This window comes from Bufo gargarizans, unplaced genomic scaffold (genome assembly GCF_014858855.1).
Source record: "Bufo gargarizans isolate SCDJY-AF-19 unplaced genomic scaffold, ASM1485885v1 fragScaff_scaffold_335_pilon, whole genome shotgun sequence".
NCBI lineage: Eukaryota > Metazoa > Chordata > Amphibia > Anura > Bufonidae > Bufo > Bufo gargarizans.
The window spans coordinates 168,157-181,132 of record NW_025334096.1 but is presented as its reverse complement, the minus strand read 5'-3'; the positions used below and the strand labels follow the sequence as shown (position 1 = coordinate 181,132).

Genomic DNA, 12,976 nt, shown 5'->3' with positions numbered 1-12,976 from the left:
CCGTTTGAAGATGCCACAATGTGGCTCAATCTTCAAGCCTGATCCGTCCCCCATTGACTTTACATTGAAAGTCTGGACGGATCCGTACGAGGCTATTTTCACACTTAGCTGTTATATGCTAAAAATAATGCAGACGGATCCGTTCTGAACGGAGCCTCCGTCTGCATTATTATGAGCGGATCCGTTCAGAACGGATCCGCCCGAACGCTAGTGTGAAAGTAGCCTTAATGAAGTCACTTTGTGGGGCCGACATAACAGAAATGAGATGAAATTTAAAAACATCTCTGAAAGCCATATATATTTTTATTTATTTTTTCTGCCGAACGCCTTGTTTAGGGGCTCGTTTTATGCTGGAAGAGTTGACAGAATCTCTCAGGTCCATGTCCGGAGCGCTGCCTCAGGAGCAAGTGTCCGCTCTCCTGGAAGAGTGTGTCTTCTGCTCGCGATATCGGCTGCTGGTTTTCTTGGCCCGTTAGATGAATAGCTGTGAGGGACAGAAGACACTTTTCTGCTTATATGAAGACTCCTGAAGAAGAGTGCCTCTTGTATATAAGCTGCCGTGGTTACGTTGTCTGAGTCGATCTTTAGACGATCGTTCTGTACTAGTTGTTTTTCTGCCTTCAATGCTCTCTCCATCCCCCCTGGTAAGAAGAGTAGGCTGCATGGGCTCCACAGCCTTGTGCCCTGGCCTCCCTCCTCATGGTCTGGCTTGGGTCTAGTACCCAGTCTATGCCCTTGTTCAGATGTGTCTTGTCCACCCACCATCTTAGGGAATCTTTCACCTGACTGGTGCACCATCCTTGGCATCCATCGTGTCTCTCCCGGACAGGTCCATACTTACCTCTGGCCACTATTTCAGGTAAAATGGAAAATCGCTTCAAGCGATCCCTCCTGAGGAGAGGAGATCCAGAGCAGGGTCCGTAAAACCGGAGCTCAGGGGTGGTGTGATGTGGCCCCCAAGTGAGGCAGTGCAGGAGATCCAGAGCAGGGCCCGCTACCAGACCTCAGGTCAGGGGTGGTGTGATGTGGCCCCCAAGTGAGGCAGTGCAGGAGATCCAGAGCAGGGCCCGCTACCAGACCTCAGGTCAGGGGTGGTGTGATGTGGCCCCCAAGTGAGGCAGTGCAGGAGATCCAGAGCAGGGCCCGCTACCAGACCTCAGGTCAGGGGTGGTGTGATGTGGCCCCCAAGTGAGGCAGTGCAGGAGATCCAGAGCAGGGCCCGCTACCAGACCTCAGGTCAGGGGTGGTGTGATGTGGCCCCCAAGTGAGGCAGTGCAGGAGATCCAGAGTGGGGTCTGTTACCAGAGCTCAGGGGTGGTGTGATGTGGCCCCCAAGTGAGGCAGTGCAGGAGATCCAGAGCAGGGCCCGCTACCAGACCTCAGGTCAGGGGTGGTGTGATGTGGCCCCCAAGTGAAGCAGTGCAGGAGATCCAGAGCAGGGCCCGCTACCAGACCTCAGGTCAGGGGTGGTGTGATGTGGCCCCCAAGTGAGGCAGTGCAGGAGATCCAGAGCGGGGTCTGTTACCAGAGCTCAGGGGTGGTGTGATGTGGCCCCCAAGTGAGGCAGTGCAGGAGATCCAGAGCAGGGCCCGCTACCAGACCTCAGGTCAGGGGTGGTGTGATGTGGCCCCCAAGTGAAGCAGTGCAGGAGATCCAGAGCAGGGCCCGCTACCAGACCTCAGGTCAGGGGTGGTGTGATGTGGCCCCCAAGTGAGGCAGTGCAGGAGATCCAGAGCGGGGTCTGTTACCAGAGCTCAGGGGTGGTGTGATGTGGCCCCCAAGTGAAGCAGTACATGAGATTCAGAGCAGGGCCCGCTACCAGACCTCAGGTCAGGGGTGGTGTGATGTGGCCCCCAAGTGAGGCAGTGCAGGAGATCCAGAGCAGGGTCTGTTACCAGAGCTCAGGGGTGGTGTGATGTGGCCCCCAAGTGAAGCAGTACATGAGATTCAGAGCAGGGCCCGCTACCAGACCTCAGGTCAGGGGTGGTGTGGCCCCCAAGTGAGGCAGTGCAGCCCAGCCAGGTACAGAGAGGCTGCGGCAGGCAGAGCACTGTGCGGCACTGAAGGAAGAGTGCAACACGGACCAGTGCGAGGGAGCAGAGTGCGGAGCACAAGTCTCAGAAGAGCCCGGCCAGACTCTCCTGCAGCACAGAGAGGGCTCCCGCCTTGGAGATATAGATTGAGCGCCAAGAGGGTCCCTTGTCTGCTTGCAGGAACAGTGTGGCCTCTGAGAGACTGTATAAAGTTAAACTAATTCTAGAGAGACTATAGTGACACCATCCCTGCCATCTATTCAGTTTCTTAAAGAGACAGCGTCCCTATTAAATATAAATGTACCCGTTTCACCAGTACAGGGCTTTGTTGCTGTACTGCAAAATCATCATCAGTAAAGCTCTTCCCGTGGAGCGAGTTCTCCCCATCCACCTGCGGTAATCACACAGCCAGCACCCTCCGTGTATGGAGCGAGCGCCGGGCATGTGTACAGCATTGTGTGTTAAGGGGTTAAACCTAGACGTGAATAATAACATATAACGGCATCTCGCCCCCGCAGATCCGCCGGTCTGACCTGATGCAGATTTGTCATACAAGGTAAATATTTGGATTCCGCTTACCGGTATCGGCCGTCCTTGAGCCTGTGACAGCTCCTCTGTAAGGATCGCCGCCTTACAGGACGGACCTCCCATAATATAACACGTCCACGGCAAATCTGCCACGTGAAGCTGTGGCATAAAATACGAGCAGAAATTGCGCTGCGGTGAGGACGGTCACTTTGAGCTGCACATTTCCATCATGGCTGCAGTACAGGCGCTCATCTGAACGAGGCCTTACACGCATAACTGTGCAGCTCGCCGCCCCCTCAGTACAGGCGCGGGGCACGCTCCGGTCACACACACGGTCGCTCACGTCCCTATTGCCTTATTCGCGGTGCCCGCTGTACCATGTTTCCGGCTTCGGACGTTAGATCCATAGATGATAACCCCCCTTCCCCCCATAAAATAAAAAAAATTTGAAATCAGAAAAGAAGTTACTGATATGAAAGAATCATTTAATAAGCATTCTATTCCAATTAGTAATTAATACCTTTAGGACATGAATATGCAAATTAGCTCCTCCAGAAGGACGACAGCGGCCTCTCTACTGCCTCCTATAGGCCGCTGTCCTGTTAGTCAATGTCTGATCCATGTCTAGTGATATCATCCAAAGCAGAGACCCCCCTCCCAATGTAGACAGATGGGTCGGAGTTCCCACTCCTCGTCAGTACAGGGATATACCGTCCATATGCCAGATGTAACACCCTACAGGTTAGTGGGATGCCTGTAGTAGCCATTTATCAATGTGTGCACAAGGCCTTGCAGAAACTCTTCTCAACGCTATCGGACCCCAGCTCGCTGACAGAAGGTAGCCGCCCCCCCCCCCCCCCAATCTGGCCAAGAGAGCAGCCGTCTCCACAAGCTGGCCGAGAGACCGCAGTCAGCCCATAGCTGGCCGAGAGAAAGAAGCCCCCCCCCCCCCCCCCCAAAGTTAACCGAGAGAGACCAGCCGCCCCACCCGGTTCGCCGAGAGAGTGCACCTGACAAGGGACATTAGCTGCGTCCACCCCATCAGTGTAACATCCTGCAGGATGGTGGGATGTCGGTACGGCCCCCCAAGATTCACCACTTATCTGTGCAGAAGGCCTCGCAGTAATTCCGAGGAGCAGTATAGGACCCCCCACATATCTGTATACTGACTGAACAAACGCTGAAGACAACCCTTAGCTGTAAATCCTTATTATTAAGAGGGGCAGGAAACATCCGTATCTGTGGCTGGCGTGTGCGAGGCATCCTCCGCTCCCGCGGTTCTCCTGCTCGGCCCCCCCCTCCGCTCCCGCGGTTCTCCTGCCCGGCCCCCCCCTCCGCTCCCGCGGTTCTCCTGCTCGGCCCCCCCCTCCGCTCCCGCGGTTCTCCTGCTCGGCCCCCCCCTCCGCTCCCGCGGTTCTCCTGCTCGGCCCCCCCGGTTCTCCTGCTCGGCCCCCCCTCCGCTCCCGCGGCTCTCCTGCTCGGCCCCCCCTCCGCTCCCGCGGCTCTCCTGCTCGGCCCCCCCTCCGCTCCCGCGGTTCTCCTGCTCGGCCCCCCTCCGCTCCCGCGGTTCTCCTGCCCGTCTCCGCTCCCTTTACTTCATGCACACAATGATGTTGGAGTCGGTGTCCAGTCGCTCATCAAGCTCTCGGTAGCTCATTCCTGGGGAGAAAAGACGAGCATTACATGGATGACACCCTGTATATCTGTACACGGAGGCAGGTGTCAGGATTACTCCCTCCCCCGCACTCTGGTGGGAGCAGCGCTGGCATCCGTATGTTAATGCCAGTCATGTCCAGCATGTTCCCGCATGTGTCACCACCGCTGCTGTGCTGGTACCTGTCTTGCAGCAGATCTCGTCGTAGCTGTGGCTTCCAGTGTAGAGGCGAGCAGGGGGGCTGCGCTCATCGCGGGACACCTTCACCGGGTATTTCTGGAGTCTTCGGATCAGCTTCTTCATCAGCCCAAACTGGATGAGTTTCCTGTGTGGGTACAGGACGGGTCAGGGACACAATCTGCGCTGCCAGCGGCGGGGGAGACGCAGCGATGAGGGACTCGGGCTCGATGAGCAGCGCCACAAACCTCCCAGAATGATTTGCGGTTACGACGTCCTGCTGTTCATTTCAAGCCCCCCCCCCACCCCACAATGTGTCCCAATATCAACCCAAACCCCTTTCCGCCCGGACCCTTGGGACTAGACTTCATAGACAGGGGTTGTGCACACTATACCGCACTGACCTTTCGTCCACTTTCTGCAGCTGCTGTGTGTGACGGGCAATAAGGTCGCGGACGGTAGTGCCCGGGCTGAGGCCGCAGTACAGCTGGAAGACGTCGCGAAGACTTGGCCGCTTCAGACCTAAGAGCAGGCAAACAAGCGACACGTGTGACGAACAATGGAGAGCGGCCCCACGCCAGCAACACCATCCGTCACAGAGGAGCGGCAGGGCTCACTGTGCGCCACAACCATATAACGGCGAGACCCCGACTATAGAAGAGCTGGTTACAATCTATTGATCTCTGTCCTCGGCCATTTTAGTCTGGGGAGAGGCTGACTGTAGCTAATGTCATCGGAATACCCCTTTACATCACTGACAATGCTATAGACGTGCTCTCCCAGAAACGGGGTAACACAGAAAGCAGCGCCCCCCCCCCCCCCCCCCCCCAATGTACAGGACACAACGAGAAGTCCAGCAGTCAATCCCAAAGGAAAATCCGGGATAAAGTGATAATTGTCACCTGGTTTACTGATGTAGGAGACGCACTCCTCCTGCAGAGCCTTGTCATGAATCAGCTCCTGCACCCGGGGCGTCGGGCAATACACATTGGAGTACTGCAAGGAGAAGACGAGAAGGCGTGATATACACAGCAGGCAAAGAGCGAGCGGCCATCCCATAGAACTGCAGCAGGCAAAGAGCGAGCGCCCATCCCATAGAACTGCAGCAGGCAAAGAGCGAGCGCCCATCCCATAGAACTGCAGCAGGCAAAGAGCGAGCGCCCATCCCATAGAACTGCCGCAGGCAAAGAGCGAGCGGCCATCCCATAGAACTGCCGCAGGCACAGAACTATCAGCTGTCCCAGCCATCCTACAGAGCGAGCGGCCATCCCATAGAACTGCCGCAGGCACAGAGAACTATCAGCTGTCCCAGCCATCCTACAGAGCGAGCGGCCATCCCATAGAACTGCAGCAGGCAAAGAGCGAGCGGCCATCCCATAGAACTGCCGCAGGCACAGAGAACTATCAGCTGTCCCAGCCATCCTAAAGAGCGAGCGGCCATGCCATAAAACTGCAGCAGGCACAGAGAACTATCAGCTGTCCCAGCCATCCTAAAGAGCGAGCGGCCATGCCATAGAACTGCCGCAGGCACAGAGAACTATCAGCTGTCCCAGCCATCCTAAAGAGCGAGCGGCCATGCCATAGAACTGCAGCAGGCACAGAGAACTATCAGCTGTCCCAGCCATCCAAGACAGCGAGCGGCCATCCCATAGAACTGCAGCAGGCAGAGAGCGAGCAGCTGTCCCAACCATCCTAAAGAGCGAGCGGCCATCCCATAGAACTGCAGCAGGCAGAGAGAACTATCAGCTGTCCCAGCCATCCTAGACAGCGGGCGGCCATCCCATAGTTCTCTGGACCTGCTGCGGTTCTGTCAGCTGTCCCAGCCATCCTAGACAGCGGGCGGCCATCCCATAGTTCTCTGGACCTGCTGCGGCTCTGTTAGCTGTCCCAGCCATCCTAGACAGCGGGCGGCCATCCCATAGTTCTCTGGACCTGCTGCGGCTCTATCAGCTGGACCTGCTGCGGCTCTGTCAGCTGTCCCAGCCATCCTAGACAGCGGGCGGCCATCCCATAGTTCTCTGGACCTGCTGCGGTTCTGTCAGCTGTCCCAGCCATCCTAGACAGCGGGCGGCCATCCCATAGTTCTCTGGACCTGCTGCGGCTCTATCAGCAGTCCCAGCCATCCTAGAAGCGTTGCAGAGAGCGAGCGGGCAGCCCGCAGGAGCTATCCCAGCTGGTCCAGGGAGCGAGCGGCCGGCTGGACATGAGGTCAAACACAAGTCATGCTGAAATCAAAACACCAGAAACCCTGAGATTCTTACCTGGAAGATGGAAACTAAAGTTACCACCCCATAATACCTAGAAACAGGAAGATGAGAGTTATAATCAAATACTGCTTATAATGAACACAGAAACATCTGCTCGAGGAGTCCTGGACCATCAAGCATTGCGGACTATCAGCCGGTCACGGGCCGGATACTAGCAGTCCGAGGAGCATCTCGTTTATTCTTCCATTTTTGGTAAATTCCAGAGTTTTGATCGATCACATTTTCTGGATTATCAGATGTAGGATTAAAGGGATTGTAGAGCACTCTTTATGCAGTTAGCGCCCGCTGCAGCACTCACATAAGGTTCTGGATCGCTATCCGCACAAGGTTCAGCTCCACATCCGCCTCAGCCGAGATCTTCTGGATGTGACGGAAACCATCAATGTACGGAAGAATCTGGAGGAGAAAATGTAAGCGGTAAATATGGTGTTCAGTCACATCCCTGAATCATGACTATAATTCTACACATGCAGTGAACACTGACACGAGCAGAGCAGTTAAACTGTGAATCTACACGGATTTGTAAGGCAGGATCTGGGGGACGCCGAAGACTCGCCTGCTGCGTTGTCAGATCCCACTGTGCGTTACAGAACTCTTCCTTGTCCTCTGTGAACACGGGCACGTCGTACTCCTGGGCTGTAGGGGGCGCCGCACGCAGCTCTATCACCTTCAGGTGCATGGTGTTACTTTCATCTAGAAGAAGACATCAATGAGCAGGGAGTGATCAGCGGCGCCCAGCGGACGGAAGGACTCCAGGGCTGTACCTATAGGCAGGGAGCATTCCCCGGTGGAGTTCAGCCCCTCCAGCAGGATACTCATGATGGGCACCAGCCGCTGCTTACTGTCCTCATTAGAGATGAAGCCGGACTCCAGCTACAACGAGACAAGAAGGTGATGGAGCCGGCCCTGCTCTAGAATCACGCTGGTCATTGGAAACAGTCAGCAAGCTTATACACCAACATCCTGACTAGAGCTCCTAGAATACGTCAGAGGCCAGGACAGATCCCCATAATGCAAGTCCCCTCAGCAGACACTGAACAAGCAGGGAATGCTGGGAGATTCCCCTGTGGCCCCCACCTCCAGCGTCTTCAGGTATCCTGCCAGCTTCTTGACGATGGGCTCCAGCGCGCACGTCTTGGCCCTGGCGTTACACACGAAGCCCAGGTTAAAGAGCAAGGCGTTGCGGCTGTACTTCTTGTGCTCGATGCACACCGGGCAACCGATCAGCTTCTTGTCCATGGCGGTGCTGTAAAGAGACCACAGGAGACTCAGCGGCAGGGGCCACGCTGACCGTCACCCAGACCCAAAACCTCAGCTACTACATTAAAGGCTGGGGGCCCCTGTGATCCGGGGCCACGGTATTTACACTTACACTGTGATCAGCTTGTTTTGGAGCTCGGGTTTGGTGATTATATAAACCTGGACGGTGTCAAACAGCTCCCGCGAGATGTACTCCTCAGGAACCTGCCGATACACGGGTGACATCATCATCCCGCCGCAGTGCAGCCGGTATCATGCAGCCGTCATCTCCACTCACCTGGTAACTGATCTTGGGGCCGAGGGTCGGATGGAACTCACTGAAGAAAACGCACTCGATCCTCCGACTGGACATCACTGCAGATATCAAGAGACAGGCTGTCACTAAGCGGGGGCGGGTCTGTGGTTAGCAAGAGAGGCTGTCACTAAGCGGGGGCGGGTCTGTGGATAGCAAGAGAGGCTGTCACTAAGCGGGGGCGGGTCTGTGGATAGCAAGAGAGGCTGTCACTAAGCGGGGGCGGGTCTGTGGATAGCAAGAGAGGCTGTCACTAAGCGGGGGCGGGTCTGTGGATAGCAAGAGAGGCTGTCACTAAGCAGGGGAGGGGCTGTGGATAGCAAGAGAGGCTGTCACTAAGCAGGGGAGGGGCTGTGGATAGCAAGAGAGGCTGTCACTAAACGGGGGCGGGTCTGTGGATAGCAAGAGAGGCGGTCACTAAGCGGGGGCGGGTCTGTGGATAGCAAGAGAGGCTGTCACTAAGCAGGGGCGGGGCCTGTGGATAGCAAGAGAGGATGCCACTAAGCAGGGGCGGGGCCTGTTAGCAAGAGAGGCTGTCACTAAGCGGGGGCGGGTCTGTGGATAGCAAGAGAGGCTGTCACTAAGTGGGGGCGGGGCCTGTTGATATCAAGAGAGGCTGTCACTAAGTGGGGCGGGGTCTGTGGAGATCAAGAGAGGCTGTCACTAAGCGGGGGCGGGTCTGTGGATAGCAAGAGAGGATGTCACTAAGTGGGCGGGGCCTGTTGATATCAAGAGAGGCTGTCACTAAGTGGGGCGGGGTCTGTGGAGATCAAGAGAGGCTGTCACTAAGTGGGGCGAGATCTGTGGAGATCAAGAGAGGCTGTCACTAAGTGGGGGAGGGGCTGTGGATAGCAAGAGAGGCTGTCACTAAGTGGGGGCGGGTCTGTGGATAGCAAGAGAAGATGTCACTGAGTGGGGAGGGGCTGTGGATATCAAGAGAGATGATGTCACTAAGCAGGGGCGGGTCTCTGGATAGCAAGAGAGGCTGTCACTAAGTGGGGCGGGGTCTGTGGAGATCAAGAGAGGCTGTCACTAAGTGGGGCGGGGTCTGTGGAGATCAAGAGAGGCTGTCACTAAGTGGGGGCGGGTCTGTGGATAGCAAGAGAGGCTGTCACTAAGTGGGGCGGGGTCTGTGGAGATCAAGAGAGGCTGTCACTAAGTGGGGCGGGGTCTGTGGAGATCAAGAGAGGCGGTCACTAAGTGGGGGCGGGTCTGTGGATAGCAAGAGAGGCTGTCACTAAGCGGGGGAGAGGCTGTGGATAGCAAGAGAGAGGCAGTCACTAAGCAGGGGCGGGTCTGTGGATAGCAAGAGAGGATGTCACTAAGCGGGGGAGGGGCTGTGGATAGCAAGAGAGGGTGTCACTAAGCGGGGGAGGGGCTGTGGATAGCAAGAGAGGATGTCACTAAGCGGGGGAGGGGCTGTGGATAGCAAGAGAGGGTGTCACTAAGCGGGGGAGGGGCTGTGGATAGCAAGAGAGGATGTCACTAAGCGGGGGAGGGGCTGTGGATAGCAAGAGAGGATGTCACTAAGAAGGTGGGGGGCCTGTTGATATCAAGAGAGGCTGTCACTAAGTGGGGCGGGGTCTTTGGAGATCAAGAGAGGCTGTCACTAAGTGGGGGCGGGTCTGTGGAGATCAAGAGAGGCTGTCACTAAGTGGGGGCGGGTCTGTGGAGATCAAGAGAGGCTGTCACTAAGTGGGGGCGGGTCTGTGGAGATCAAGAGAGGCTGTCACTAAGTGGGGGAGGGGCTGTGGATATCAAGAGAGAGGCTGTCAATAAGCGGGAGCGGGTCTGTGGATAGCAAGAGAGGATGTCACTTAGCAGGGTGGGGCATGTGGGTGACAGTGCCCACGGAGAATGCTACGTTGGTGCTATATGGGCACATCGTGGAATTATTTCTGCAAGGCTTGGTACCCTGAGCACGCAGGCACACTTCTCGCTGTATCTGGAAACTGCACAGTACTATATGCGCACTGTACGGTACTATATGAGCACTGTACGTACTATATGAGCACTGTACGGTACTATATGTGCACTGTACGGTACTATATGAGCACTGTACGGTACTATATGTGCACTGTACGGTACTATATGAGCACTGTACGGTACTACATGTGCACTGTACAGTACTATATGAGCACTGTACGGTACTATATGAGCACTGTACGGTACTATATGTGCACTGTACGGTACTATATGAACCCTGGATGGCACGATATGAGCACTGTGCTGTACTATATGTGCACTGTACGGTACTATATGAGCACTGTACGGTACTATATGAGCACTGTACGGTACTATATGAGCACTGTACGGTACTATATGTGCACTGTACGGTACTATATGAACCCTGGATGGCACGATATGAGCACTGTGTGGTACTATATGTGCACTGTACGGTACTATATGAGCACTGTACGGTACTATATGAGCACTGTACGGTACTATATGAGCACTGTACGGTACTATATGAGCACTGTGCGGTACTATATGAGCACTGTGCGGTACTATATGAGCACTGTGCGGTACTATATGTGCACTGTGCGGTACTATATGAGCACTGTGCGGTACTATATGAGCACTGTGCGGTACTATATGTGCACTGTGCGGTACTATATGTGCACTGTACGGTACTATATGTGCACTGTACGGTACTATATGAGCACTGTACGGTACTATATGAGCACTGTACGGTACTATATGTGCACTGTACGGTACTATATGAACCCTGGATGGCACGATATGAGCACTGTACGGTACTATATGTGCACTGTACGGTACTATATGTGCACTGTACGGTACTATATGAACCCTGGATGGCACGATATGAGCACTGTACGGTATTATATATGAACCCTGCATGGCACGATATGAGCACTGTACGGTACTATATGAGCACTGTACGGTACTATATGAACCCTGGATGGCACGATATGAGCACTGTACGGTACTATATGAGCACTGTACGGTATTATATATGAACCCTGCATGGCACAATATGAGCACTATCTGGCACTATATTAGCCTCTATGTCAGTACATTCCCATGTAAACACTCCTCCCCCAGTTTGAGCCCCCTCCTCTCAGCAGAGGTCAGAATGGGGCAGATTCCTCCCCCTGCCCCCGCAGCGCCGCTCGGTACTCACTCGTGCTCTTCAGGCAATCACAAATCACACCGGAAGCAACGAGGAAGCGTATCAAGCCTCGCTCTCATTTACGCCCCGCCTCTCACTTCTTATTGGTTAGTTAGTCCTGATTCAAACACGGAAGGAGCTGGAAGTGGGAGGAGCTTCACAGGTAAGTGACAGGACCGATACCAAATGAAACCACATGAAGGGGGAGCTGAACATTTCGTGTCCCCCGGCCACTGACAGAGACATCGATCGATGAGAGCTGCAGAGACAGGAAGCTGAGAGACGTCCAGGGCCTGCGCCGCTTCTGGGAGGAGAGAGAGACCGGTGACACCGGGGGACCTAACGGATAGTGTAAGCTACAGGGCGCAGAACTACAACAACCAGCAGGGCGCCGCCTCACTAGAAAGCATGACCACCTGAAGTCTGACCCCAGTTACTGACTGCTGGAGAATAGTGCAGGAGGGGCCTGAGGGGGAGCGGACCCCAAAGGAAAAGCCTCCAGTGTAAGGACCCCCCCTTCCCCAGTATAAGAGTCCAGTGTAAGGACCCGACCCTCCAGTGTAAGGACCCGACCCCCCAGCATAAGAGTCCAGTGTAAGGACCCGACCCCCCAGCATAAGAGTCCAGTGTAAGGACCCGACCCCCCAGCATAAGAGTCCAGTGTAAGGACCCGACCCCCCAGCATAAGAGTCCAGTGTAAGGACCCGACCCCCCAGCATAAGAGTCCAGTGTAAGGACCCGACCCCCCAGCATAAGAGTCCAGTGTAAGGACCCGACCCCCACAGCATAAGAGTCCAGTGTTAAAGGACCCGACCCCCAGCATAAGAGTCCCAGTGTAAGGACCCACCCCCCAGCATAAGAGTCCAGTGTAAGGACCCGACCCCCCAGCATAAGAGTCCAGTGTAAGGACCCGAACCCCCCAGCATAAGAGTCCAGTGTAAGGACCCGACCCCCCAGCATAAGAGTCCAGTGTAAGGACCCGACCCCCCCAGCATAAGAGTCCAGTGTAAGGACCCGACCCCCCAGCATAAGAGTCCAGTGTAAGGACCCGACCCCCCAGCATAAGAGTCCAGTGTAAGGACCCGACCCCCCAGCATAAGAGTCCAGTGTAAGGACCCGACCCCCCAGCATAAGAGTCCAGTGTAAGGACCCGACCCCCACAGCATAAGAGTCCAGTGTAAGGACCCGACCCCCCAGCATAAGAGTCCAGTGTAAGGCACCCGACCCCCCAAGCATAAGAGTCCAGTGTAAGGACCCGACCCCCCCAGCATAAGAGTCCAGTGTAAGGACCCGACCCCCAGCATAAGAGTCCAGTGTAAGGACCGACCCCCCCAGCATAAGAGTCCAGTGTAAGGACCCGACCCCCCAGCATAAGAGTCCAGTGTAAGGACCCGACCCCCCAGCAAAGAGTCCAGTGTAAGGACCCGACCCCCCAGCATAAGAGTCCAGTGTAAGGACCCGACCCCCCAGCATAAGAGTCCAGTGTAAGGACCCGACCCCCCAGCATAAGAGTCCAGTGTAAGGACCCGACCCCCCAGCATAAGAGTCCAGTGTAAGGACCCGACCCCCCAGCATAAGAGTCCAGTGTAAGGACCCGACCCCCCAGCATAAGAGTCCAGTGTAAGGACCCGA

The 12,976-nt window shown here is 55.6% G+C and overlaps 1 protein-coding gene across 1 annotated transcript; it reads right to left on the bottom strand.

Annotated features, from left to right (window-relative positions):
- Positions 1–3,402: 3,402 nt before the first annotated feature.
- NPRL2 (NPR2 like, GATOR1 complex subunit) lies at positions 3,403–11,411 on the bottom strand. Its single transcript, XM_044273008.1, has 12 exons — positions 11,357–11,411; positions 8,197–8,273; positions 8,032–8,123; positions 7,737–7,905; positions 7,424–7,532; positions 7,216–7,352; positions 6,958–7,055; positions 6,654–6,690; positions 5,295–5,388; positions 4,797–4,914; positions 4,398–4,540; positions 3,403–4,220 (listed from the first exon to the last, which is right to left on the bottom strand). Coding segments are annotated over exons 1-12 (1,143 nt in total). The 5' UTR covers positions 11,358–11,411; the 3' UTR covers positions 3,403–4,152.
- Between the last annotated feature and the right edge of the window lie 1,565 nt (positions 11,412–12,976).

Bases quoted from the DNA above. Each gene is read 5' to 3' on its own strand.
- NPRL2 (XM_044273008.1), bottom strand. The intron at 4,541-4,796 runs GTCAGTGCGGTA...GTACCCACACAG, and splicing joins CTGCAGAAAGTGGACGAAAG to GAAACTCATCCAGTTTGGGC. The intron at 4,221-4,397 runs GTACCAGCACAG...TTTTCTCCCCAG, and splicing joins CGAGATCTGCTGCAAGACAG to GAATGAGCTACCGAGAGCTT.